The sequence below is a fragment of the Panthera onca genome, chromosome E2 (assembly GCF_046562875.1).
Source record: "Panthera onca isolate mPanOnc1 chromosome E2, mPanOnc1 haplotype 2, whole genome shotgun sequence".
Classification (NCBI taxonomy): Eukaryota; Metazoa; Chordata; class Mammalia; order Carnivora; family Felidae; genus Panthera; species Panthera onca.
In genome coordinates this window covers 14,248,654-14,275,187 of record NC_138353.1, presented here as the reverse complement: position 1 = coordinate 14,275,187, position 26,534 = coordinate 14,248,654, and the positions used below count along the sequence as shown (strand labels likewise).

General features: G+C 54.4%; 1 protein-coding gene across 4 annotated transcripts in view; it reads right to left on the bottom strand.

Moving 5' to 3' along the window:
• Positions 1 to 2,756: 2,756 nt before the first annotated feature.
• The window catches only part of AKT2 (AKT serine/threonine kinase 2), a 48,450-nt gene continuing 24,672 nt past the window's right edge, over positions 2,757 to 26,534 (bottom strand). For all 4 annotated transcript variants that reach the window (XM_078438437.2, XM_060651134.3, XM_078438438.2 and 1 more), the window contains 12 exons: positions 22,660 to 22,788; positions 20,930 to 21,045; positions 10,829 to 10,978; positions 10,283 to 10,414; positions 8,762 to 8,827; positions 7,690 to 7,758; positions 6,748 to 6,870; positions 5,164 to 5,292; positions 4,723 to 4,937; positions 4,158 to 4,245; positions 3,953 to 4,055; positions 2,757 to 2,935 (listed from right to left, as the gene is read on the bottom strand). In XM_078438437.2, the coding sequence (XP_078294563.1) occupies positions 2,856 to 2,935; positions 3,953 to 4,055; positions 4,158 to 4,245; positions 4,723 to 4,937; positions 5,164 to 5,292; positions 6,748 to 6,870; positions 7,690 to 7,758; positions 8,762 to 8,827; positions 10,283 to 10,414; positions 10,829 to 10,978; positions 20,930 to 21,045; positions 22,660 to 22,788 (1,400 nt within the window). In that variant the 3' untranslated portion in view covers positions 2,757 to 2,855. The remainder of the gene's footprint in view (positions 2,936 to 3,952; positions 4,056 to 4,157; positions 4,246 to 4,722; positions 4,938 to 5,163; positions 5,293 to 6,747; positions 6,871 to 7,689; positions 7,759 to 8,761; positions 8,828 to 10,282; positions 10,415 to 10,828; positions 10,979 to 20,929; positions 21,046 to 22,659; positions 22,789 to 26,534) is intronic.

The following is a 26,534-nucleotide window of genomic DNA, read 5'->3' as shown; positions in this document are numbered from 1 at the left end:
AACGAGAATGCCAGGAAGGGCATGCAGGGCCTGGGATCTGCGTGGATTTTCGCTTTTCCTTCCTCGTACTTCGGTGTTGCTTGCATTATTCACTCTCACACACATACATGACAAAAGACAAAGTAATCCACTCAAAATTAAAATTTTCCAATTGGTAAAATTTTATTATTAAAACTCTTCCACCTGAAACTCCCTTTGGGAAAAAGTTCCACAGAAGGAAGCACCACTACATCTGGGGAATCTATGTTCGCCCGAGGGAAGTGTTCGCTAGCCTGTGGGCCCAGAGCCGGGGACCAGGGACCAGGGACCGCGAGGTGATCTATCGGACTGAGGTAGGCTCAGGATTTCCTTGGAGTGGGGCGGGGAGAGGAGGAGAGAAGGAACTGGCACCGGCTGCCTCCGGAGCCTTGACTGGAGGGAAAAGTAGAAGGCTCTTCTTTAGAAGCTTCTACTGCTGCTGGTCTTATAAGCACCAGCACATGCTTTTGTAATTAAATAAATAATAAAGTCCACGTGAAGTAAGAAACGGCCACGCCTTCCCGAGTCTAAACTGGCCCTGACTTTTCTCTGCTGCCCTCACTCAAGATCTCAAGGACTCCACGCGTGCGAAGCAGCCCTAACGCCTGGCGAAATCGGACACCAAATTCATCTGTGCCAGGGCAGCCCTGGTCCCAAGGTGCGGGAAGGGCGGTTCAAGCTCGGGAACCACAAGGTAAAGGGGACAAGCTCTCAGAGGGTCCCAGAGCTGGGGGAGGGCTGTGACCAAACCAGAGGCATCCACCTCGACTCCCATTCATACGCCAAGGATTCTGTGTTGGAATCGGGGGGCCTCGAGGCTCCCTGGTTTGGCATAAATGGGGAGAAGGGGACTGCATGCGATGCCCGGCCCTGGGACTCCAGGGTCACGGGAAGGGCATCCACTCCCACACCTGCACTCCCAGGGCTCAGGGGCGCCTCGCATGCCCTCCCCTTTCAGAGCCAGCCAACCACCCCCCCCCCCCATCCCTCCAAACCGCCCCCTCCCCATTTTAGCCCAGGCAGCTTCTGAAGACTGGGAATGGCCTCTGCCCGCCGGAGCCACAGCCCAGGCCCGGGCAGCTTCCCAAAGTCCTCAGCGGCTCCCACCCACAGCGGCACCCACACGGAGGCCCAGCCACCCGCCCGCGCCCTGCAGCCCGAGGGGACACAGCTCCAGATGGCCAGGCCCAGGCACGACAGACAGGTCCTAGGGGCAGGTCAGTGGGGCCGGGCTCCACAGGCAAGTAACGGCCCAGGGCGGTGGGCCCCGGTCTGAAACGAGTGTCTTTATTGCTTGTACCGTACAAATGGGAGGAAGGGGGAAGGCCAGTGGGGAGGACAGAGAATTGTCAGATAGAAGGACATACGCACACAGAAAGGAAAAAGACCCCCCACCCACCCAAACCAACCCTCACCCCACCCTAGGATGTCTCTCTCGGAACTACCTAGTACAGGAGGTGGGGCAGGGAGATCAAAACCACAACTAAATTCCACACACCGAGAGATGTTGGGTGGTGGGGGGGGATGGGAGGGAGAGTGGGCAGCAAATGGATCCCAGGTGTGGTCCTCCTGCTGGGCCAGCACCCCTCCCTCGGGATGAAATGCTCAGGCCCGGGGACAGGGCCCAAGCCCACACACACCACACACTCAAGGCCGAGACACGCTTGCCCTCACGCACACATACCCAACACATGTGCACGCACGCACGCACACACACACACGCCCGTGTGCATCCAAGTCCGGGATGCAGAGGGACATCCACAAACACACACAGTCTGAGGCACGTACCCCCGTGCCCACAGCACTGACACATGTTCACCTTAAGGCTGCAGAACGTGGGGCCCAGAGGCGGGGGGGTAGAAAGGGGCCCTGGAGCCTCCCCTTCTCAGAGGCCCCCACCCCAGTACGTACCAGAGACCCCCCACCCCACCCCCTCTTCGACCCCAGTCCATGGGGCCCAATACTGTCTTGGTGCGAGATGTGTAACAGCCGGGGCTGGCACCCCTCCGCCCCAGGCGGAAAGAAGGGGGTGATCCCAGCCCCCATCCTTGGAAAGAGCTGGGGCTGGGCCCGGGGTGCAGCGGGAGTTAAGGCCAGCTGGAAGGAAGCCCTAGTAAGGCACAGGACTGGGTGGCGGGGAGGCCAGTCCCCAAATGTTCCTCCTGCCTCATCCACAGGGTCAGGAGAGCAGCTTGGGAGGCTGGGGAAGGCGGGGCAAGGAGGCAGTGCCCATCCCCCAACCACACGAGGGAGCCCTGGACCCCCAATCCCGTACCTTCCAAAGGCCCCAGCCTGTCCCTAGACATTATTGCTTTTCTGCCCCTGTGGGATGAGGGGCTGGGCTACCCGAGCCAGGCCGCTCTGAGCCTAACGGCAGGGCACGGAAGGCAGCACCGGGGCACTGTCCGCGGGGCATCATGTCCCACAAGGTGTCCCCTGAGGTGTCCCACGAGAAGGCGACCTCTGACAGAGGCAGACTGCCTGCAGGCGCCTGGCCAGAAATTCAGGCAGGACCCACAGCCCCACGCTTCGCCCCTCCCTGGGGCTCGTGTTGATTAAAAACCGGAATCCCTCCAGCGGAGAGTCTCCCAAAGCCTGGTCTGAGCACAGAGGTGAGGACAGGACAGGACAGGATCCTGGAGGCAGGGCCGCTGGGACCGCTGAGGTGAGTTTGGCAGAGGGCTGAAGAAAAAACTGGAAATGGGGGTGAGCAGGTGAGAGATGGGGATGCAAACAAAAAAGGCAAAAATAAAAAGTTTAAAAACAAGAGAAAAGCCCCCGGGCGGTGATGGCAGCCGTGCGTGTCCCGCGGCGGTGGTGGCAGCAGACGGCTCTGCTCACTCGCGGATGCTGGCTGAGTAGGAGAACTGGGGGAAGTGGGTCCGCTGGTCCAGTTCGAGGGAGCCCAGGCTGTCATCTGTGGGGGGCAGTGGGAGGTGGATCGGAGAGAACGGGCCTGCAGATGGCCCGGCACCCCGACCACACCCCCGGGAGCGGGCAAGGGGGCCGCGGGGGCCCAGCCTCAGGAAGGGGTGCAGGTGGCGGGAACCCCCAGCCGGTGGGCCATCGGTGAGACCCTCCCCTCCGGTGCCACACTCTGGTCTAGCCTAGACCCTCGGCCCCCGCCCCGCTGCCGTCCCCGCCGATCCAGCCCCCACGCACAGCCAGAGGGGCTTCGGAGGGCCCGGAGGCAACCCTGTCCCCCTCCTGCACAAAACCTCTCCGTCGCTCCCCATGAAGCAAGTTCCCACTCCTTCCAACGGCCCCCAAGATCCTCTTACTCTGGCCCCATACCCCCTCTACCCCAGCTTCTGCAACACTCCATCCTGGACTCTCATTCCCGAGTGCCATTCCTTCCGCCAGGAACTTGGCTCAGCTGCCCAGGCCTCCCCCCTCCCCCCCCCCACCGCACCTCCTCCAGGTAGCCCCCCGCTGACTCACTCGCAGGCCAGGTCAGGCATTTCCTCTGGGTTTCCCCAGTCCCTGGGCTTCTATACCCTCGACCTGACCACTCTGGGCTGTCACCCCACCAGGCCTGAAGCTCCCTCAAGGCAGGGCCCAGTCACTGCTGTCCCCAGCACAGCCCAGCACTGGGTGGGTGAGAATCAACGAACCAATCCAGCCCCAAAGACATGGGCAATTTGGAAAGACAATTGATGAATGTGCCATCCCAGCAGTGACAACTTCCTGTGTCTCCTGCCCAGACCCCTCCCCGCCGAGCTCTGGAATGTGCCGTGGCCAATGGCTCCTGGCGACCCTCACTGGGTGTGAAGGTGCACAGACCAACAGCCAAAAGCCCTTCGAGCCAACCGCTGGCAAACTGCCCAGACACGGGGAGGGGGCCTACAAGCTTCCTCCCCGGAACTGGGTCAAGGGCAGACCCCACCCCTCCATACCCAGCCGGGCCCACGGGGGGAGGGCCTCAGACACTCACAGCGGTCCGGGGGTGTGATTGTAATGGACTGGGCGGTGAACTCGTCGTCAAAGTACCTTGTGTCAACCTCAGAGGTGACCTGAGGTTTGAAGGGTGGCAGGAGCTGCGGAGGTAAGGAACCCAGACTCAGGACCCAGGGGATGGGAGGCCTTGGCCAAGATCACCCTCGAGGGGCACTGCAGGAGCGGGTGGGCGTGGGGCTCACCTTCTTCTGCACCACGTCCTGCCAGTTGACGCTGAGGAAGAACCTGTGCTCCATGACCTCCCTGGCATCGCTGGGCCCCCCGCCGAGCCTGGGCAGAGATGGCCATGAGTACCCGCCTCCCGGGCCAGCGGCTTCTGGGAGACGGGCCTTCAGCGCAGGCCCTGAGCGACCTCTAGTGATTCTGTCCTGGCCACAGACCACCATTCCACACAGGAGGAAACCATGGTTCAGGGAAGGGGCTCTCAGCCCTGGGTCACAGCCCCAGGGGATCCCGACCCAGGACTCCGAGTCCAGAACAGGAGCCGAGAGGGTGGCCTCGGCCACCCTCGGCGAGGCTCAGGGCTGCCGTGACCCTCGGCATGCCCAAAGAACGAGGCAGTGCGGACAGGGCGCTAAGGATGGCCTGGCCCCAAGCGAGTCCCCCACCAGGGCCCAAGCTGCGGGGACTAGTGGAGGCGCCGTGGGGATGACACACAGGCGTGCGCCTGTGGACTTGGCCCCCTCCGAGCGAGGGGACAGCACAACAGGTAGCACGGGGCCGGGCGGGACAGACTCCAGCCCTCACCTCTGCTTGGGGTCCTTCTTAAGCAGCCCAGCAAGCAGGGACTTGGCCTCAGGGCTCAGTGTGCGTGGGAAACGGATCTCCTCCATGAGGATGAGCTCGAAGAGGCGCTCGTGGTCCTGGTTGTAGAAGGGCAGGCGGCCGCACATCATCTCGTACATGACCACGCCCAGCCCCCACCAGTCCACCGCGCGGCCGTAGTCGTTGTCCTCCAGCACCTGAGCAGGTGAGCGGGGAGGGGCGGTGAGGGGCCGGGCACACGCCTGCCAGGCAGCGGGGCTGAGAGGGACCCACGGAGGGACATGGCGCTGCCTGTGGCCACGGAGGGCCATCTAAGGAATCGCAGCACGGCCCTCACAGGGTCTGCGCTGGGGAAACCACACGGGTCCGAGGGCCTCTCCTCCCTTGGCCTCGCACGCCCCCGGGACCTCCAGCCTCAGGCACCTCGGGTGCCAGGTACTCGGGCGTCCCACAGAAGGTTTTCATGGTAGCCCCGTCACTGATGCCCTCTTTGCACAGTCCGAAGTCAGTGATCTTGATGTGGCCATCTTTGTCCAGCATGAGGTTTTCCAGCTGTAGGAAAAGTCGACGTATCAGGGACGCGTCTTCCCAGGGTTTCCCACCACCGCTCCTGAATCCCACGCCCCCTGGCCGTTCCCGCGGAGAGCTGTGGCCCGGGGTGGTAGCTGTCGTGCCAGGGGCTCCAGGCCGGGCACCGGGCACACCCCTAGCACAAAGTCAGGCCCGTGAGGCTCAGAGGGAGGCCAGCCCCCAAGGGCAGCTGGAAAAAAGCCAGGCAGAGAGAGACGGGAGCCGGGCTCTGCCCACGGGCTCCCCACAGCGTGGGCTGCAGCGTCCCAACTCTCCGAGCAACGCCAGCTTTCTTCCTCCACTTCTTTTAAGTAGGCTCCACACCCAATGGGGGGCTTAAACCCACCACCCCAAGATCAAGAGGCACATGTTCTACCGACTGAGCCAGCCAGGCGCCCCTCTTCCTCGACTTTTAACCAAACTTAACACAAATGGGCAATTTAGTGGGCTTCTGTGTAACCCCTACCAGGCCAAGGGAGAACGTTACCAAGACCCCTAGAACCCTCTAGGGGCCCCCTGCCTGTTATTAACCGTCCCCTCAGCTGAGGAAGAACTTTACTCCTTTGCTTTTCTTTAGTTTCCCCACCTACGTATGCACTGTATGTTTAAACAACACAGATCTGGGGCGCCTGGATGGCTCAGTCGGTTAAGCGTCCGACTTCGGCTCAGGTCATGATCTCGCGGTTTGTGAGTTCGAGCCCCGCGTCGGGCTCTGTGCTGACGGCTCGGAGCCTGGAGCCTGCTTCGGATTCTGTGTCTCCCCCTCTCTCTGCCCCACCCCTGCTCATGCTCTGTGTCTGTCTCTCAATAACAAATAAATGTTGAAAAAATGATAAAAAAATAAAAATAAATAAATAACACAGATTTGTACGGTCTGTCCTGGCTTCCCCTCAGCGTGAGCCCATGAGGGGTGCAGCACGGCTGCAGGGCTGCGGTTCACTCAGTGGCTGCTGTGCAAAGCCCGGCCGCGGGGCGCCACCGCAGTGCGTTCTAGCCGTTCTCCGACAGCGGACACCCGGGTGGCTTCCAGCTCGGGGCGAGCGTGAACAGCACTGCCGGCAGCGTGCGCGCATCCGTGCTCGGTTCCCACCGTGCATAAACCTGGGGCAAAACGGCTGGCTCACGGGGACGTGTCCACTCGGCTTTGGTGGATTCGGCCAAACTATCTCCTGTGGTGCTTGTACTAATATTACCTCCACCCCCCACCCCTCCCCATTCCCCGCACAGAGGGGTGTGTTCACCAGAGGTTCAGAGAGGCCTGCGGGACCTTAGTGTGGGACAGCCAGCCGGGGCCTAGGCCAGAGGGTGAGTGGACTCGGGAACACCCACAAGTCAGAGACTCCCTGGAGGGGGAAGTGTGGGCCTGAGGGCACAGGCCCGGCCTCCCCGGTGCGAGCCCCACAGGTGCCACAGGCCAGGAGGCAACCGCACACTCACCTTGATGTCGCGGTACACCACGTCCCGCGAATGCAAATACTCAAGGGCAGAGACGATCTCTGCACCATAGAAGCGGGCTCGCTCCTCCGTGAAGACACGTTCCCGGGACAGGTGGAAAAACAGCTGCCAGCGGAGGAAGGAGCAGAAAGTCAGATATCGGCCCAGAGGAGCAAGAAATAGGACCCTGCCTGCCCCTTGGCCCCCAACACCGAGCCCAGTGACACGGTGACACCTACCATGAACCTGCAAGTGACGGCAAGAAGAACCAAGCGAGAGACAGTGAGCAGGGAAGAACTCAGGTGAGTAAACGGAGTGAGGCATGAAGAACGAAGGACAGCCAGGAGATGCCAAGGGGAGAGTTAAGTGGGGACAGCATGAGGGGACAGGTGAGGGAGGGAGGGGGGTACAGCAAGAAAGCACAGGAACACGTCATGAGCAAGTGACAATAAGCTGCAGACCAATGGGACAGACGAAGCCAACAATGAGGAGCCGGTGAGTGACGCCACACGCAGAAAGCAGGGTGCGGGGGCTGAGGGGCAGGTGGCAGCCCAGGCCTGAGCAACCCAGTCACAACGAGTGGCAGACTCTTCCTGTCAGAACACGGGGGAAGGCGGAGCGCTGGCAGGCCCTGCCCCGCACACACTTTCTTGGCAGCCGTTAAGGACGCCCTTTGCCGTTTGGCCGCCCCCCTTCCCACAGCCTCTCCAGGCCTCTCTGGGCCTGCGTGTGCCCCCTGCCCACTGACTCACTAGCTGTGTGAACTTGGGCCCAGCCGCTTAACCTGAGCTTTAGTTTCCTCGCCTGCGAAATGGAGATGGCGATGCCTGCCTCGAGAATGAGGGGACATCCAGCCAGGCCCCCTCCGCCCCCTCTACAATTGCCCTCTGCCTCCCACGATACCTGGGAAGGAGACGTGGGAACACTGACGCGGGCTATGCTCACCTCACCACCGTTGGCGTATTCCATCACGAAGCACAGGCGGTCGTGGGTCTGGAAGGCATACTTCAGTGCCTGGGGAGGGGGGTGGGGGCAGGAAGGCGGCCAGGGTGGGAGTGGGAAGAAGGCAGGCTCTCTGCGGACTCTGCAGGCACGCTCCCCACCCTGGCAGCCGGGGCTCAAACGTCAGCTTCCCCTTTTGGGGTGTGTGAGCGAGCTTGTGGCTCTGAGGGCAGGGAAAGGGTTACTGGGCTGAAGGAGGCTGTCCTCAGCCTTCAGCTAAGCTTCTGAGAGGTGCGGCCAGGGAGATATCCAGTTCTGAGCAACCAGGGCCATTTTACCCCTCTTCTCCACAGTCGTTGTAGGTCTGCTGGCCGGAAGCAGGCAGTGGCTTGGGAGCCAACCCCAAAGACAGGATGGACAAATGATGTGCCAGTAAACAGCAGTTCTCAAACTACGCTCTAAGAAGCCCAACAGAAAGTTCCTTAGAGGACCCCGAGTGACCCCTCTGCTCATGACAAGTCTAACTATTCTCTGTCTTCTACATCGAAGTACCTTGTAAAAGTATGAACAGTGTCATGGTTTACTAGGACACTGGACAACAGCTGAGCTAAAGAAATGACCCATCCCATAAGCCATCCTATACGTGATCCATTTAACTGATGGCTGCTGGCCTTGATGGGAGCCTGTAGCCCAAAAAGGCGTCTCCTCAGACTAAGCTGACAAGCAGCACCAGAATTCATGTCCTTCTAGAATTACATTTAAAAACAGAAACAAAAAAATAACGTTCCCACTTCGACCAGCTGGGCTAAATGCCTCTAACTCATAGAGTAGCCATGCTCTCCCGGAACCATCTTGTAACGTGGTATCATCAGTTGGCTGAAGCCACGAAGCCACCATCTGTGAAGAAGGTGCCACCCCCGGGGTTTGACTCAGGTCATTTGGGGGAGCCCAACAACACCCAGCCCTGGCCACCTGGCTGACACGAAGTCTGTGCTTCATGGCGGCAGGGTTGGGCTCTTTTCCCACATGGCGCACGCAGAGGCCAGGCCCCGCCTGAGAGGGAAGTACCACTCACAGTGAGGAATGGGTGCCTGGTGTTCTGGAGGACCCGGCTCTCGGTGACCGTGTGGGCAACTTCATCCTGCAGACAGAGGCTGCGTGAGGGGCTGGGGGGCAACACCACACCTGCCCCCCCGACCCCCGGCCCAACCTAAGGGAGGGGGGAGCAATGCTTTGGTGAAATGCAGTTCTAGTCCTAAACACACACCGAATGGCATGGCGGGAGTGGAATGTTACCATCCTCCGGCCACAAGGAAACGATGGCCCCAGACAAGGCCAATCAATCAGTGGCTCAATCTCAAAGCTATGAGGTGAGAAGTCGCTGGGGACTTTATGAAGGAGGTGACAGACTGCCAATGTTAAAATTAACACCCCTAAGGAGGGACAAGCAGGCATTGTAAGACTCCTGAGGTGATGCCACAGGCAGTGGGAATCCCCACGTATAAACATTCTTGCTGAAAAAGGGAAGTGGATCTAATCAGGATTCCACCCGCGGCAATGTGTGGTCCCCATAGCGACTGGCAGCCTGTCGCCTAGGAACTTGGGGAAATGCAGATTCTCAGGCCCCTCCCAGACACTTGGGGGTGGGGCCCAGCACCAGCTTTACAGGCCCCCTGGGGCCACTCTAACATGGGCTCAAGTTTGGTTTCTAAACACACAGCAGTCACCCGAGCTGCTAAAAATCCTGACCTGCCTGCGGTTCCCAGACACTGGCTCTTCCCGGGGCAGGGGTTGGTGAGTCTGTCCCTAGGGGACACTTGATAATAATGTCTAAAGACATTTTTGATTGTCACAACTGGGGGGGGGGGTGCTACTGGCTTTAGGGGTGAAGGCCAGGGTGTGGCGACTCATCCTACAGTACACAGGACAGCCCCACAGCAGAGAATGATCTGGCCCCAAATGCCAACAGTGCTGAGGCTGTGGAAGCCTGCCTTGGACCAGGCACATAGGGGGCTGTTCGTTTTGCTGGGGTGAGATCGTTGTTCCATTACAGTCTTTATGATCTTCATCTGTTAAAGACACATACCTAAGTACCTCTGGGTGAAACCATATGACATCTAGAACATGCCTTTAAGATGCTCCAGGACAAAAAGGAGGGCAGAGCTAATAAAACAAGACGGGCCAAATGTTGACAATTGGGGAAGCTGGATGCTGGCTACATGGGAGTCCACAGTATTTATTTTTCTTTTAAAAATTTTGTGCATGTCAGGAATTTTCCATTTTAAAAACTTATTTAAAGAAGGAAAAAAAAAAGAAGAGAATTCCATTCTGGCCTAGACTCCTAGTGAGAGGCCCTGAGCCAAGCCCCGACCCTCAGGGCCTCCCCACAAGCCCTTCATGCCCCAAGAGACCTGCCTGCAGGCCCTGATGACGCCTGCGGGGTGAAGCCCTGTCACACTCCCCACCGTAGTCCTCCAGGTGCCCAGAAGGTGGGGTGGGGTGGGCCTCAGGCTCCCCGAAGGCACAGGCGAGCGTGCTGCCCAGTGCGCACTCCCCACCGCAGAGGCCAGCCAGAAGTAGCCCTGGGAGCGCCCACCTTGGCAATGATAACTTCCTTCCGCAGGATCTTCATGGCGTAGTAGCGGCCGCTGGCTTTCTCCCGCACCAGAATCACTTTGCCAAAGGTGCCCTTGCCCAGAAGTTTGAGATAGTCGAAGTCATTCATGGTCTGCCCAGGAGGGGGAGAGAGTGGGGCAGTCGGTGCTTGGCACGTGGCCCACGGGAAGACATTTTAACAAAGAGAAAGGAAACATCGAAGGACGCTGTTGCCAAAACGCTCTGGCGGGAGCAGGAAGGGAGGCTCTGGGCAGTGACTGTTTGCTCTGAAGTGGCCTTCGGCCTGGCTCTCCCAGGCAGGGGGCCCCGGGAGGCTCGGATGTGGGGGCAGACAGGTCTTGACAACCTCCCATGATGCGGCTGCCCCTCACCCCAAGTGCACCCATGTAGGCCCATCCCACAGGGCAGTCAGGACACATCCCCGGCTACGCTTTTGCACACACCGTGTGGAAACCAGGGGAGGCAGGGCCAGTGTTGTGCGGGGAGGGGTACTCACAGCCTGGCCACCGGCCCCCCCAGCACTTACCACCTTGGCCCGAGCCTTGCTAACTGCCACTTCCATCTCCTCGGCCGCAGAAGGGTCACTGGGGGAGCCACACTTATAGTCCATGGGGTCCTCACCTGGGCCCCGCTGCTTAAGGCTGTTGGCGACCATCTGAATGGCCCGCATCCACTCCTCCCTGTGTGGGGACACATCCAAAGAGCTGTGAGTCCTGGGAGCCCGGGCAGGAAGGACTGAGCCCCTACCTCTCCAGTGGGAGCAAATAATCAAACGTCCTGGAAATGTCTTTCTTTCTTTTTTTTTTTTTTTTTTTTAATTTTTAACGTTTATTCATTTCTAAGAAACAAGAGAGAGAACACGAGCAGGGAAGGGGCAGAGAGAGGGAGACACAGAATCCGAAGCAGGCTCCAGGCTCCGAACTGTCAGCACAGAGCCTGACACGGGGCTCGAAATCACAAACTGCGAGATCATGACCTGAACTGAAGTCGATGCTCAATCAACTGAGCCACCCAGGCGCGCCAAAAGCCCTGGAAATTTCTGACGAGATCTGAGCCAAGGGAAGCCGATGGAACAGGACTGCAATTTTACAAATTTTCTGGCTGCAGAGGGTAAGAGAGGGCAAGAATGGAATAAGGACAGAGACCATCTATGTCCCAGGAGTGGCCTGGCCTGAGCACCACTTGAAGTCAGGCAGCAATTAAATGACCAAAGAAGGAGACCACCTTTCTTCACAGCTGCCTTGAAAATGAACCACCACCCTGAGCCTGGGATAAGAGAGAGACAGTGCTCCTAGGGATTCCTCCAGAACAACCTCAAGCACAATGTTTTGTAAAAGCAAACCAGGAGTTAAGAGGAAGAATTCATCGGCCAAAGAAAGCTGAAGATCTCATAAGGCAAGATCCCTGGAGGGGGTTGTCTGCCAGGAGGGCGCAGGGACAGAGGTTCCTGGTGGGGCAGGGACGCAGAACAGAAGGTTGCGGACCTGGAAGCAGGTCCCAGCAAAAGGGAGCTTGGTTTGAAAGTAACTATTTCTGTCACTCATGATTTAGAATTTGTTCGGAAATAACTTTCTTTTGATACCCACTTTCTGTCTCTAGAAAGGGAAAATATATCTAGGGAAAAAAAGTAAAAATGACCAGAGACCACAAAAAAGAAACCAGGAGGCTGAAAGATACATTTCCGTACCCCTCCCATTTCTGAACCCACCACACAATTTCAGGCAGTTCGACCCAATATAAGTTGAACCCCCTATGGATTTTGCTTATGTCTACAAAACAGCCACATGAACAGGGAGAAAAACATAATGTTCACAAAGAATGAGAAAACTCAAAAAGCACAAAGAGGCAACCTCCCAAATTACAGCAATTTAATAAGCCTCAATGCAGGACGCCTGGGTGGCGCAGTCGTTTAAGTGTCCAACTCTTGATCTGGGCTTGGGTCATGATCTCACAGTTCGTGAGTTTGAGCCCCGCGTTGGGCTCTGTCTGAGCTGATGGCGCGGAGCCTGTTCAGGGTTCTGTCTCTCCTTCTCTCTGCCCCTCTTGCTCTCTCTCAAGATAAATCAATAAACTGAAAAAAAAAATTTTAGGGGCTCCTGGGTGGCTCAGTCGGTTAAGCGTCTGACTTTGGCTCAGGTCATGATCTCACAGTTTTTGAGTTCGAGGCCCGCGTCGGGCTCTATGCTGACAGCTCAGAGCCTGGAGCCTTCTTCGGATTCTGTGTCTCGCTCTCTCTCTGCCCCTCCCCTGCTCACGCTCTGTCTCTGTCCCCAAAATAAATAAAACATTAAAAAAACATTTTTTTTAAAAAAAGAAAAAAAAATTTTAGATAAGCCTCAGTGAGATCAGCCAGTCAGCCACACATCTTCCAGAATCACCCCCAGCCCCAGGCAGCAGGTGAAACTGTTCCTGCACACCCGAGGCACCGAGGCCCCTGGCCAGTGTCACGCAGAGTGCAAGTGGCCTGAGAAGTTGGAACCACCTTGCTGGGCTGCACTCAGTCTCTGCTTCCTCACATACTGACAGCCCCCAGCGACTACAGTCCACCAGTCCTGTGGCACCAATGTCCCCAGGTTCTGACGCTGCTGGAATCCGGGTGCATCTTAGTCGGTGGCCTATCTCAATTTAGGTGGGCATTGCTTTTGCTTGGTATTCTATAAAGACCCAGTGTGTCTCTGGGTGACGGCACCTGGGACTGAATGGAGGGTGGCAGCAGTACTGTGCTCGCCAGCCGGCCAGCCGTTGGCAGCTGCAGAGAACGCACATGAAACATCTATGCAAGGAGACCCCCTGCAGCTCCCAGGAAGGAGGAGGCAGATCCATGTGTGGGCTTGGGGTGACCGGAGATACCTTAACGGAAAAAAGAAGGTGCAGAACAGTGCGGAGGGGCGCCTGGGTGGCTCAGTCCGTTGGGTGTCTGACTCTTGACTTCGGCTCAGGTCATGATCTCACGGTTCATGAGTTCGAGCTCTTTGCTGGGCTGTGCTGACAGTGCAGAGCCTGCTTGGGATTCTGTCTCCCTCTCTCTGCCCCTTCCCCGCTTGATATCTCTCTCTCTCTCTCTCCCCCTCTCTCTCTCTCAAAATAAAAATAAACTTAAAAAAAAAAAAGAACAGTGTGGAATGTGACACTACTGGAGGTAGAAAAGAGGGATTTACGCACAGACACGTGTATGCACACCGGCACGAACACCTCTGGAAGGGCGCCGACGCAGGGCCCTGGCTGCCTCCAGGGAGGGGAGCTGGGAGTCAGGGGCAAGGAAGAGTCTGATTCCACTGTCCCCCGATTACGAACACTCCCAGGCCACTCACCCTTCCTTGTGCATTTCAGATAGGGAAACGGAGGCGCAGATTTAAAAAACAAAATTCAGGAAAAACACAAGTCGGTGCTCTGAGCCTGGTAGCTGGAATCACAGAGGGCCCGTGACCTTCGAGAGCCGAAGGGCAGGGCTGTTCTCGCTTAGATCCACGACCTGGTCTGAACCGAGTCGTCACCAAGCCCAGAGGCACCAGTTCACACCTGGAAGCTCGGAGTCTCAACATGGCCTTGCTCACAGGAGATTATGCTTCAGAAGACAGAGGTGTGAATGTTGCCAGCGCAAACATTAAGGGCTGGCACACTGGCCCTCCCGAGGCCGAGCCCGGGGGCCCCATAGCCCATGTTCGTCAGTCCCATGAAGGCAGGGATCTTGTCTGTTTGGACGTGGGTGGGTGCTCAGGTGGTATCTGGGGAATGAGTGAGCAAGGCGGCCGAAGCTCAAGTGACCCCAGACCTGGGGCACACGGAGCCCCGATGCACACACACGCAGAGCAACACTGGCTTCTTCCCTCTCTGAGCCAATGTCTCAGGCTGCCATTTCTCAACTTGTTTTAACCCATGACCTCTCTGGAACAAATTACAGTGTAAATCCCTATCCCCACGTTAATATTTCTCTTTTCCAAAGAAATGGGGCAGTGGGTGGGGGGCACATCCCACGATCTGCTTTATCAGATCATGACTGTCCTCTTAGAAGTTTTTAAATGTTGACTTCTGGTGTAAGACCATGGATTGAAAAAAACAAATCACCAATCTCCTAAGAGACACACTAAATATATTAAAAAGAAAAAAATACATATATAGCTCACGTACAGAGATCTTGAGGGATTGTCACATGAGTAAAGCAAGTTAAAGGGGCACCTGGGTGGCTCAGTTGATTGAACCACCGACTCTGGATTTCGGCTCAGGTCATGATCCCAGGGTCGTGGGGTCAAGCCCCAAGTTGGGCTGCTCGCTGAGCGTGGAGCCTACTTAAGATTCATATTCTCCCTTCTCTCTCTCTCTGTTCCCCTGTCCCTCCCCCACTCGCTATCTCTCTTGAAAAAAACAAAACCAAAAGGCAAGGTAAAGACAAAGATGCAGAGTGTGCCATCATCTCTGTTCGTAAGCGGGGAGAACACAGTCCATCGACAGAAGCCGGGCAAAGAAATGACACATCCCCGGCAGGGAGCACCAGAGGCAGCTGGAAGGAGTCTCTCTGGGCCGCACAGCTGGTGGCGAGGAGCACGGGCCTCAGAGCAGCACAAGCCGGGGCTCGAACAGCCGCTCCGCCACCAGGGCGAGCTCACCTCTCCCTCCTCGGGAGACCAGGCACGCTGAGGCGCGGGTGAGCTGCTGCGCACAGGGCACAGCACACAGGAAGTGCCGGCCCCAAGGAAGGTGTCAAGGACGCCGGGGGAGGCCTGTCCCATCCACCCTGGCTCACACGGCCCAGCCCCACAGGGAGCCAAGGAACCCCCAGAGATGTAGGAGGTTGTTCAGGGGTAACTGGGGCTCTCCCACTACCGGACAAGCCCCCGATCCTGTTCCAACTGGGCCAAGACTGCAAGGTTGCGGCACAGAATTCCAGAGAAAAAGCAAGGGCCTCCGTCCAGGATACTCCTTAAGGGTTTGCAACATGGTGTCTGGGGCAGAGGGGAGCTGCCACCCACAGCTGGGGCCGCCGTGCTTCCACTCCTCAAAGGAGAGCCCCCAGGGGAACCGACCCCCTTTCCCCAGAGACACGATGGAAAAAATAAAAGCTCCACAGACACCAGCTCATTCCATACTCATCAAGAACACCGGAGGGGGGCGGGCATTTCTGATGCGGAGACCGAGGCACAGAGCGGTGGAGTCACTTGTGGGGGTCACACAGCCAGGAGGGGGCCAAGCAGAGACTCGCAGCCAGGCCCCTACACCTGGCGCCACGCTACCACTCCCTGCTGAGAGTTACAGCTTCCTTCCCAGAGGAGACCCAGGGGGTCACACGGGCGCTGGCCGGAAGACTCAGGGGACGAGGGACACAAAGCCGGGAGCCCAGGAGTGGAGTGAAGGCAAGCCTCCCCTTGGGAGTTCTGACGGGATCAGATTTCTGTTTTAAGTCTGCAGCTGCCGTGGGCTGCGGATTGGGGGCAGGGAGAAGCAGCATCAGGGGGCTTGGGCTGTCCTCAGGACAAAGTGCCCGGTGGTGGCAGAGGGGACAGAAGAGAGAAAAGGCACCAGCAACCGCAATTCCACGGGAGCAGCCCGGCCCAGACGCGTCCTCCTTTGTTCCTCACCACAGCCAAGGACCTGAGCTCCGCTGCAAGACGGGGCACAGCGCTGGTCAGACTCTGCAACCCGGGCCCGGGCCCAGCCCTGCTACTCTGCTGAGCGGCACCAGAGACACCCCAGAGGGAAGCCCACTGAACCGCAGGTGGCAGGCCTGTCCTCAGCACAGCTTCAGAAGAGCCGACAGCCTGGCCCACGGCAGACGGGGGGCCTCTCTCCCTCACCAGGGACCCCCTCTGATCCAGAGAGACACTGACAGCTGGAGGGCCTCTGGGGTCCCCTTCTGTTTAGACACCCTCAGATGGGCTGCCTGGCGGGGAAAATCCACGCCCTTCAGCTCTCCTCTCCTTTGTCCTCCACCTCTGTGTGTCTCAGTTTCACTACCAATATCCCTGGAAATGCTATAAGGATAAACTGAGTTAATATACGTAAAGACCTTAGAACACGGGTGCCTGGCTGGCTCAGTCAGTTAAGTGTCTGCCTCCTGATTTCACCTCAGGTCATGATCTCACGATTTGTGGGATCGAGCCCCATGTTAGGCTCCACGCTGATACCATGGACCCTGCTTGGGATTCTCTCTCTCCCTCTTTCTCTGCTCCTCCTGCACACGTGCTCTCTGAATGAATGAATGAATGAATGAATGAATGAATGAGTGAATGAAGCAACTCACTCCCTTAAAAATAATACTTTAAAACCGAGTCTGGCTCAAGAGAGAATTAGTTTTAATTATTCTTTTAACTCATTCAACAAACACTTACTGAACACCTACTTGTGTTCCTGACAGAAATACATAAATAGAAAGTGTCACAGCTGGTAGACAGGTGCTACGAAGAAAAATAAAGCAGGAGAAGAACAGCAGAGTCATGGCGGGCAAGGCAGGACACTCTGAGAAGGTGGCATTTGAGCAGAGACCTCACGAAGCTAAGGAGAGAACCGTAATGATACCTGGGAGAAGAGGTTTCTAAGCAGAGGGAATAGTAAGTGCAAAGGACCTGAGGCAGAAGTGTGTATGGCATGTTTAAGGAATAGCAAAGAGACTGCTGTGGCTGAAGTGAGGGAACTAGCAGTAGGAAATGATTCTGGAGAGGAGACCAGATCATGTAGCACTTTGCAGAATATGGCATAGACTCTGGAGTTCACTCCCAGTGAGACTAAAAGCCACTCAGAGTTCTAAGCAGAGAAACTACATTTATCTTAGTGATTTACATTAAGAAGATCCTAATAACATGACGCATTATTATGTATACCTGCTAAGACCAAAGATCTGCCAACTTCTCCTATAAAGGGCCAAATAGTAAATGTTTTAGGCTTCATAGGCCACCTGGTCTCCGGTACAACTACTCAATTCTGCCAGAGTAGGGCAAAAGCAGCCATAGACAGTTTGTAAATGAATGGATGTGGCATGTTCCGATAAAACTTTCTTTGTAAAAACAGGAGGCCGGGCCGTGGTTTGCCAACCCCGATTTCCAGCATACAGAAAATATAAGCAGAGAGGAACAAAGTAAACAATGCCAAAAAGCAGTAAGATAACACATCCAGAGTGGAGACATCCTACAAGACAGTTTCCCCAGCTTGTTTAAAAAAAACAAAAAACAAAAAACAAAAAACAAAAAACAAGGGAGTGGGGGAGAGCAAAGACGGAAGACAAGGCTGAACGAGGTTAAAACAGGCCAAAGAGACAACAGGTACCTTGAGCGAATCCTGGTTTGAAAATCATTTTGCGGACAACTGGGGAAATTCCAGCAGACATGGATACGGACAGACTGGTAAATACTATACTATGAACAGTCACCTCGGGTGTGGTAATGGCATCATGATTCTGTAGGAGAAAGTCAGATGTCTGCCGACGTATTAAGGAGCAAAGCGTCATGAGATATGCATGGAAGTTCACAGTTTAGCATAAAACAAAGCCACAGGAGGCAAACCTGGCAAATGGCCGGACTGCTGAGTCTAGGAATTGTAGGGTCTCTGGACGTCCATTTCTTGCACTAGTCTTTCCACTTTCCTGTACATCTGATACAAGATGGCGGCGATGCAGGGGAATCTTGGGGAAGGCAGGGGAGGCTACCAGGAGCCCAGAGAGCAGGCTGCTTCAGCATCTAGACAACATCAGTGGCCAGTATGGCCGTCGCTGGCCCTCCCCTGCCACCTCTCCCCAGGCTCAGGCCTACGCGGGGCTGGCCAGTGCGGACAGCCACAAATGAGCGTCCTCCTCTCGCTAGCTCACACGTCCCCCAGGGTTAAGGTCAGGCCCCTGGAGTCTGGTCTCAGAGCAGCCCCAGCAGATTTCTCTCCAGCAGCAACAGTGGCAGGTGCTAAGAAAAGGAGCAAGGTGAGGGCTGTCCACCCACCCCCTCCCAGTCCTGGTAAAGGGATTCTTCCCGACGCTAAACGGCACAGAATCCCGCTGAAACGGAGAGTGGACCACCAAAATGCTTTGCCGGCTCCCCACTGCTCCTTCTCCAGGCTTGCAAACTGTGTGCCAGGTACTGCTGAATCAAGGGTTTCCTGTTTATCATCCCCCTGAATCTTTTAGCAACCTTGTGACAAACCCCAATTAATTCACGGGCTGCCAAGCCCTGGGGAGGATCTCCAACTGGAGTCCAGGACCTGGCTGAGCTCCACTTCCCCTCTTCCAAGACCCCTGACCCTGGATTCTTTAGTGACACAGAACCCACTGTGGTCCCTGTGATGACAAGCTGTCTCACCTCCCGGCCTTTGCATATACTGGTCCCCTTTCCTTGAGTCACCTTCCCCTTCTTACCCGACACCTTCTGACACCCAGGCCCTATATACCTAATGGTCTCTGTCTGCTTTTAGTGGCAGTCCAGTTTTTGTCCCCAGCTTTCAAGGGAGTAACACCTCACGGCCCAAGATGGGAGGTAGTTCTGTTGCCTTCAGCAGAGCAGGTGTATTTTTAACTTTGGGAAGCTACGCACTGACAGTTATAATACATATTGTGGAAACACGTCTTATGATATTGTTTTGTGTGTGCTCTAGATGTGCACTGTCCAAGAGGAGGGGGACCAGGGCGCCTGGGTGGCTCAGTCGGTTAAGCGTCCGACTTCAGCTCAGGTCATGATCTCACGGTTTGTGGGTTCGAGCCCTGCGTCGGGCTCTGCGCTGAGTGTGGAGACTGCTTGGGATTTTCTCTCTCCCCCTCCCCCACTTGTGCACACTCTCAGGAAATAAATAAATAAATACTTAAATATTTAAATAAATGTTCCATTTCTCGGCTGCACTAGACACATTCCATGTTTTAAAACCTCAACAGGACCTGTGACTACTGGCCACCCTCTTAGACGCCACAGGTACTGAAATCTTCTATCATGGCAGAAACTTCTCGTGGACGGCACTGTTTTAATGAGTTCACTGGAGGGTTAGCTGAAGCCACACCCGCCAGACAAGCCAAAGGAGTGTTTCTCAAAGTGAGTCCCAAAGGGACAAAGTGGGGAGAAAGAGATTTGCGATGCATTACAAAGGCCCAAGCTCCCTCATACGTGAAGAGCTTTCAGAAACAAGAAAAAGACCAACTATGCAACCGAAACATAAGCAAAGGATATGAACAGACAGTTCAGAAAGGGAAACTCACGTGGCTCCTGAACACGGGAAGAGAATGCTCAAGCTCACCCACAAAGAGAAAAAGGCCAGTGAAAACCACCTTATGGTGCCATTTCCCACTGATCGGACTGGTAAAAATCTAAACGTTTGAAAACAAAAGGCCGTGGGGACACTCTGAGATATCACGTAAGAGAAGCACTTCTCAAAATCACAAGTGCATATTCCCGGTGACCCAGGAATCCCAAATCTAAGAATTCCTTTTACGGATTCACCCGCACACGTATCATGCGAGATAAGCACAACGTACTTCGCTGCGGCACCGCCTGTAATGAGCCGAAGCCCGGAAATATTCACCAATCTCCACTCATAAAAAACTGCTAGGTGACCTTGGGGACATACGTGTGCAGCTGTTTAAAAGAGAAACTAAATGGGGAGCCTGGGTGGCTCAGTTGTCAAGCGTCCGACTCTTGATTTCAGCTCAGGTCGTGATCCCTGGGTCATGGGATGGAGCCCCACAATGGGCTTGCACTGAGCGTGGAGACTGCTTAAGATTCTCTCTCTCTGCCCCTCTCCCCGACCCTGCGTGCTCTCTCTCTCCCAAACAAAAACCAAACCCAATACAGCAGCTGCTGCGGTGGCTCTCTATATCTCGGACCAGAAAGATTCCCTAATATATGTTGAGTAAAAAAGCAAGTTCTGAGTACAATGCTACCTTTTGTGTAAAAAGAACCAAGCAGGGGAGCCAGACCAGAGCAGGGTGCAAAAGTCTCCCTGAATGAGCTCGTCCACCCGTGAAGCTCTCCGAGGACACAGGACAAGAGCAGTTAACCCGAGGGCAGGGGTGGGGGCGGACAGGGCAGAAGTGAGAGAAACCTCCTTACACTGTTTGATTGTGGAACTAGGTAAGTCTGTATCATCTCTTCTGATGATTAAATTGATCTTTTTAACACTGGCTCTCTGGACCAGCTGCTTCAAAATCAATGGCATGCTCATTAAAAATGCAGCTCCCTTGGGGGCGCCTGGGTGGCTCAGTCGGTTGAGCGTCCGACTTCGGCTCAGGTCATGATCTCGCAGTTTATGGGTTCAAGCCCCGCGTCGAGCTCTATGCTGACGGCTCAGAGCCTGGAGCCTGCTTCGGATTCTGTGTCTCCCTCTCTCTCTGACCCTCCCCCGCTCATGCTCAGTCTTCTCTCTCTCTTAAAAATAAATAAAACATTAAAAAAAAAAAAATTAAAAATGCAGCTCCCCAACCCTCCAGGGATCTGCAGCCAACAAGAGACCCTGAAGTAGGCCCAAAGCTCCGTACTGTTAAGCTCTGCCCATGATCCCAATGCACGCTCCAGTATAAGAACAGAGAATGAGGTCTGCAGACTAAGAACCCCTGCTCTTTCTAGCTCTCAGAAGGGCTGAGACCGGAAACTCCTGGGCAGGGGGCCCAGGGGCCCTCCTCCTCACACTAGGCCTGGCCACTCTCGAAGGGCGGCTACACGAAGGCCCGCACTCGCCTCTCGTCTGGAGAGTCTACGTGGAAGGTCCTCTCGATGACAGTGGTCCACTGTAGGCAGCGTATGACAAAGGTGTTGGGCCGTGGTCTCTCAGTCTTCATCAGCTGGCACTCTGCAAGAAGAGAGAGGACAGAGGCAGGAGGGTGAGGGAACAGCCCCGCCGGCCTGCAGCCTACAATCCCCGAGCCACCTTCCTGGATGCCAGATGGTGTGGAGATACGTTAGTGACTGAGTCAGCCCTGGCCTTGTCCCTACGGGGCTCCAGGTCCAGTGTGTGTCAGGGAAGACAGCTCAGTGGTCATGGGGGAAGCCAAGGAGGCAGCCGACCTAGCAGAGAACTCAGGCATATCCCAGAGGAAGGGGCATCTCTGCACCGAGCCCTCAAGGAGAAAGCAATGTAGTCAGTTGTGCAGAAGGGCGCGTCGTATACAGAAGCCCAGAGGTAAAGAGTCCAGCACAGTGAGGGAATGGTAAATTCTGCTCTAGATGTGAGGAGGGGAGAAGAGAGGGCCAGACTGCAGAGCTTGGGGGGTGTGGTGACGAACCTCGACTGTGGCTTGAGGGCAAAAGGGAGCCATGAAAGGCTTTCAATAGGGAAGGGACATGAAGAGATTTAGACAGATCCCGCTAGCTGCCTTGCAGACAGTGACAGAAGGGAGACTGGGAGCCTGGGGAAGAGGTCGGGACTATGGCAGAGTGGGGCCACTAGGATGAGGCCCAGATCTCTGGCCTGCACACTAGGAGCTAATAGGGCCCTCCCTGAGATGGAGACAGGGTAGATGGAGTTGGGGAAGGGGAGACTCGAAGGCCAGTTTGGGACACGGTGGGTGAGACGGACCTAGAGAACATCCAGGGAGAAACGCACAGGAAGCTTCTCAGGATAGGCTGGCAGTTCAGGTGAAAAACTGGTGCAGGGCATAGCCACATCAGAGTCACCAAACCGCAGGGAAAGTGACCAAGACAGGCTCTTAGCAGGACAGAGAGGGAACTAGAATTGGCTTCAGAGAGCATAGGTAGGAGCAGCCTCGAGGGGTGACGCCGGGCAAGAAGCTGGCGCAGGGAGCCGGTGGGAGAGGACAGTGGTTGGGGCTGAGGAGCTGCAGAAGAGATGGGGGTTTCTTTGAAATGTTCTTAGGAGGCGGGACGATGAGGACACGGTGACCAATTAGGTCACCAGGGAAGGAAGGAAGCAGAGGGTCAGGGGCAAGACTGTGGTTCTGCAAGGCCAGGCAAGGGATTTGGGCCGGTCAAGCTTTCCCCGGCCACGGTCCACTGAAAGGCACCACTTGGGGTACCACAGGGGGGACGGAGGACGTCAAGTCGGCCCTGTGATCAGCTGAGTGGGAAGCCACGCTGTCGTAGGTTAGAGGGACAGAGAAGTGTGCTGTTACCAGAGCGCAGGACGCAGGCACCTGACACCGGCCAGAACCATGGGGCCTGGCCAGCAGACTCAGAAGCGCAGAGGCGTGCTGCCTGGGGCGAGGGGCTGGGGAAATGCCTGGCTTCTCCCTTCTTCCTCCTCCCCACTGGCTACCTGTTCAGCCCTCCCTCCTGAGGCCCAGCTGACACAAAGGTGAGGCAGAGGGGAAGGGTGGGGAAGGGACCCGAGGGCACGCAGGCCCTGCACAGGCCCGCACCCAAGAAAGGCCAACCTCCATGTGCCCCCAGGACCTGCCAGCGGTTCTCTGAGCACCTGAACTCTGGCATGGCGTGCCCTGAGACGCACCTGCAACAGAGAAGTTGTTTAGGGGGGGCAGGGTCTGGTCTGGGGCATCAGGCCGCTCCTTGTATCCGATGAAGGAGCCGTCACTCTTCAGCAGGAAGTACCGGGGCCTCCAGGTCTTGATGTATTCACCTGATCAGAGGCAGGGGGAAGGGAGAGAGGTCAGGGCAGGCTGACAGCACCTCATAAAGGGCACCTGGGTGGGAGGAGGGTTGATGAGAGGGCAGGGAGGAGAAAACCTCCGGGCAGCCCCTGCTGACGCAGACTGGGCGCTGGGCTGGGCCCCAGTGATCCAGAGGTCATGCCTGGCAGGAAGGCGCCTGCTGCAGTGCCCCAGGGCACCAGCTGCCTCAGCGTGTGGCCAGCAGCAAGCCATCCCAGCCATCCTTGCCAGCGCGTGGCACAGTCCCAGGGGAGGCCCAGGCTTCTAAACACACATGCCCTGTGGCCCTGTAAGGCCAAACCCCATGGGCTGGTATTCACCAGGACAGCCGTGCAGGTGGATCAAATGTCAAAACACTGTGCCAGGCAGGGTATAACTGTTGCTGTGCCCTCTGAGTGCCCCTTGATTGCCTCCATTTGTTCTAACCACGAATATCCAAGCACTCCGCGTACACACATCCACACTGCAAGGACCCACTCCTCAGAGGGCTGCTAAGGATTAAAGTAAGATGCTGAGGGGCGCCTGGGTGGCTCAGTCGGCTGGGTGTCTAACTTCAGCACAGGTCGTGATCCCGTGGTTGATGAGTTCAAGCCCTGGGTCGGGCCTTGTGCTGACAGTTCGGAGCCTGGAGCCTGCTTCGGATTCTGTATCTCCCTCTCTCTGCCCCTCCCCTGCTCTCGCTCTCTCTCTCAAAAATAATAAATATTTAAAAATTTTTTAAAAAAGTAGAAACCCATAAGTCCATCAACTAACAGATAGACAAAACGTGGCATATACATACAACAGGGTATTAGTCATAAAAATTACTAATACGTGGATGAACCGTAACTTAAGCTAAGTGAAAAGGGCTTATCACAAAGGACCACAAATTATAGGATTCCATTTATATAAAATGTCCAGAGTAGACAAATCTATAGGTGAAAAGCAAATTAGTGGCTGCCTAGGACTTGGGAGCAGGGGAGGAGGTAGTCTGGAGGGAGACTGGAGGGGAATGGCCAAGGGGAAGGGCAGGTTCCTTTTCAGGGTAGTGAAAATGCTCTAAAATGGATTGCAATGATGGATACATGACTCTGAATACACTAAAAGCCACTGAACCGTATAAATGGCTGAATTGTATGGTATGCGAATTACAGCCCAAGCTGTTAAAAGAGACGGCAACCATAAAGCGTCCAGCTTAGGGCCCAACACACCACAGGGACTCAGCAGATGCTCTGTTACCATCAGTCCACTGTGCAAGCAAGCAAAGACTGCACCAGGCCCTCAACTCACACGACGTGATCACAGGATGGGCTCCAAGCCATGTGTGCTGTGTGGCCTCCAATAAGTCACTTCACTTCTCTGAGTCTTTGTCTCCTCTCACGGGGATATTTGTTAATTGGTGACAATGATAAGGTAACATTCTATGCCAGGCACTGTCCTAAGTATATTATGGGTTTTAACTTATTAAATTCCTTCCAGTGTGGATACTAAATGACTCAATCTATATAAAGTTTAAAAAAAAAAAAAAAAAACCTAGCAAAAATCCCAAATTCAACAGCACAAAGGAAGGATGATGACCAAGTGGGTTTTATCCCAGGAATGCAAAAGTGGTTCAACATATGAAAATCAATCAATGTAATCTACATTAATCAAATGAGGGGGGGAACCACATGACCATTTTGACTGCTGTAGAAAAGTATTTGACAAAACCCAATACCCTTTCATGATAAAAATACTCAGCGAGCTAGGAACAGAAGAGAATTTCCTCCACAGGATAAAGGGCATCTATAAAAAACTCACAGCTAACACCATTCAATGATGAAAGACCAAAAACTTTCTCCTTAAACATCAGGAAAAAACGAAGCGGTCTACTGCTTCCACCACTGCTGTTAAACACTGCACTGGAAGTTCTAGCCAGAGAAAAAGAAGAAAAGAAGATAAAAGGCATCAGACTTGAAAAGGAATAAGTGAAACGATCTTTATGTGCACATAACATGATTCTATGTATAAGAAATCACAAGGAAGCCACAAAGTAATGATTAGAGCTGATAACCTCAGCAAGATCAACACAAAAACACCAGCTGTTGTTTCTACACATCACCAATGAACAATCCAAAGAGGAAATTTTTTAAAAATTCCATTTATAATAGCACAAGGAGGCAAAAGATGTACATACTAAAACCCACAAAACACTGCTGAAAGAAATTAAAGCCCTAAACAAATACAAAGACATCCTGTGTTCATGGATTGGAAGGCTTCCTATGTTGAGATGGTAATGCTCCCCAAAGCAATCTAGAGTCAACACGGCACCTATCAAAATTCCAACAACCTAGTCTGCAGAAACAGAAAAGCCCATCTTTACATTTACACAGAATTCAAATTCATAGGGCAAAGGGTCTAAAAGAGCCAAAAACAATATTGGGAGATGGGGGGAAGAACAAAGTAAAAGAACTCACGCTTCCCAATTTCAAAACTTACTACAAAGCTACAGTCACCAGTCAGCATGGCCTAAGGATAAACATATAGACCAATGGAATAGAACTGAAAATAAAAAAATAAACCCACATATCTATGGCCAATCGATTTTCAGCCAGAATGCTAAGACTAGCCCATGGGGAAAAAAACAGTCTCTTCAACAAATGGTGTGGGACAACTGGAGACTCACATGCAAAAGAACAGAACTGGACCCCAGCCTCACACATTATACTATATACAAAAATTAACTCAACATGGATCTACTTCAAGATAAGAGCTAAAATGGTAACTCTCAGAAGAATACATGAAACAAGTCTTCATGACCCTGGATTTGGCAATGAATTCTTAGATATGACACCAGAAGAACTAGAAATAAAAGAAAAAAATTAAGGGGCACCTGGGTGGCACAGTCGGTTAAGCAGCTGATTCTTGATCTCGACTCAGATCATGATCTCACAGTTTGTGAGTGTGTGCCCCTCATCGGGCTCTGCATTGATGGCATGGAGCCTACTTAGGATTCTGTCTCTCCTTTTCTCTGCCCCTCAACTGCTTGTGTGTGTGTGCATGTGTGTGCGTGCACGCTCTCTCTCTCTTTCTCTCCAAAGAAATAAACTTAAAAAAAAAATTAAGTGGATCATTAAAAATAAAAGTTCTGGGGAGCCTGGGTGGCTCAGTCAGTTGGATGTCTGACTTCGGCTCAGGTCATGATCTTGAAGTCCGTTGAGTTTGAGCCCCACGTCTGTACCAATAGCTCAGTACCAACAGCTCTGTACCAATAGCTCGGAGCCTGGAGCCTGTTTCAGGTTCTGTGTCTCCCTCTCTCTCTGCCCCTCCCTACTCATGCTCTGTTTCTCTCTCTCTCTCAAAAACAAATAAACATCAAAAAAAAATTTTTTTTAATAAAATAAAACTTCTGTGCAAAAGATGTTATCAAGAAAATAAAAGACAACCAACAGACTGGGCAAAAATATCTGCAACTCATAGATCTGATTAAGGGTCTAGTATCCAGAATATATAAAGAGTTCTTACAACTCAACAACAAAAAGACAATTAGCGCAATTAAATAATGGGCAAAAGACTTGAATAGCCGTTTCTCTAAAGATATAAAAACAGCCATCAAGCACATGAAAAGATGCTTAAGATCATTAGTCATTAGAAAAATGCAAATCAAAACCATGATGAGGTACCACTTCACACCTACTAGGGAGAACTGTAATTTAAAACAGAAAAGAAAAGAACAAGAACAAGTGCTGGTGAGGAT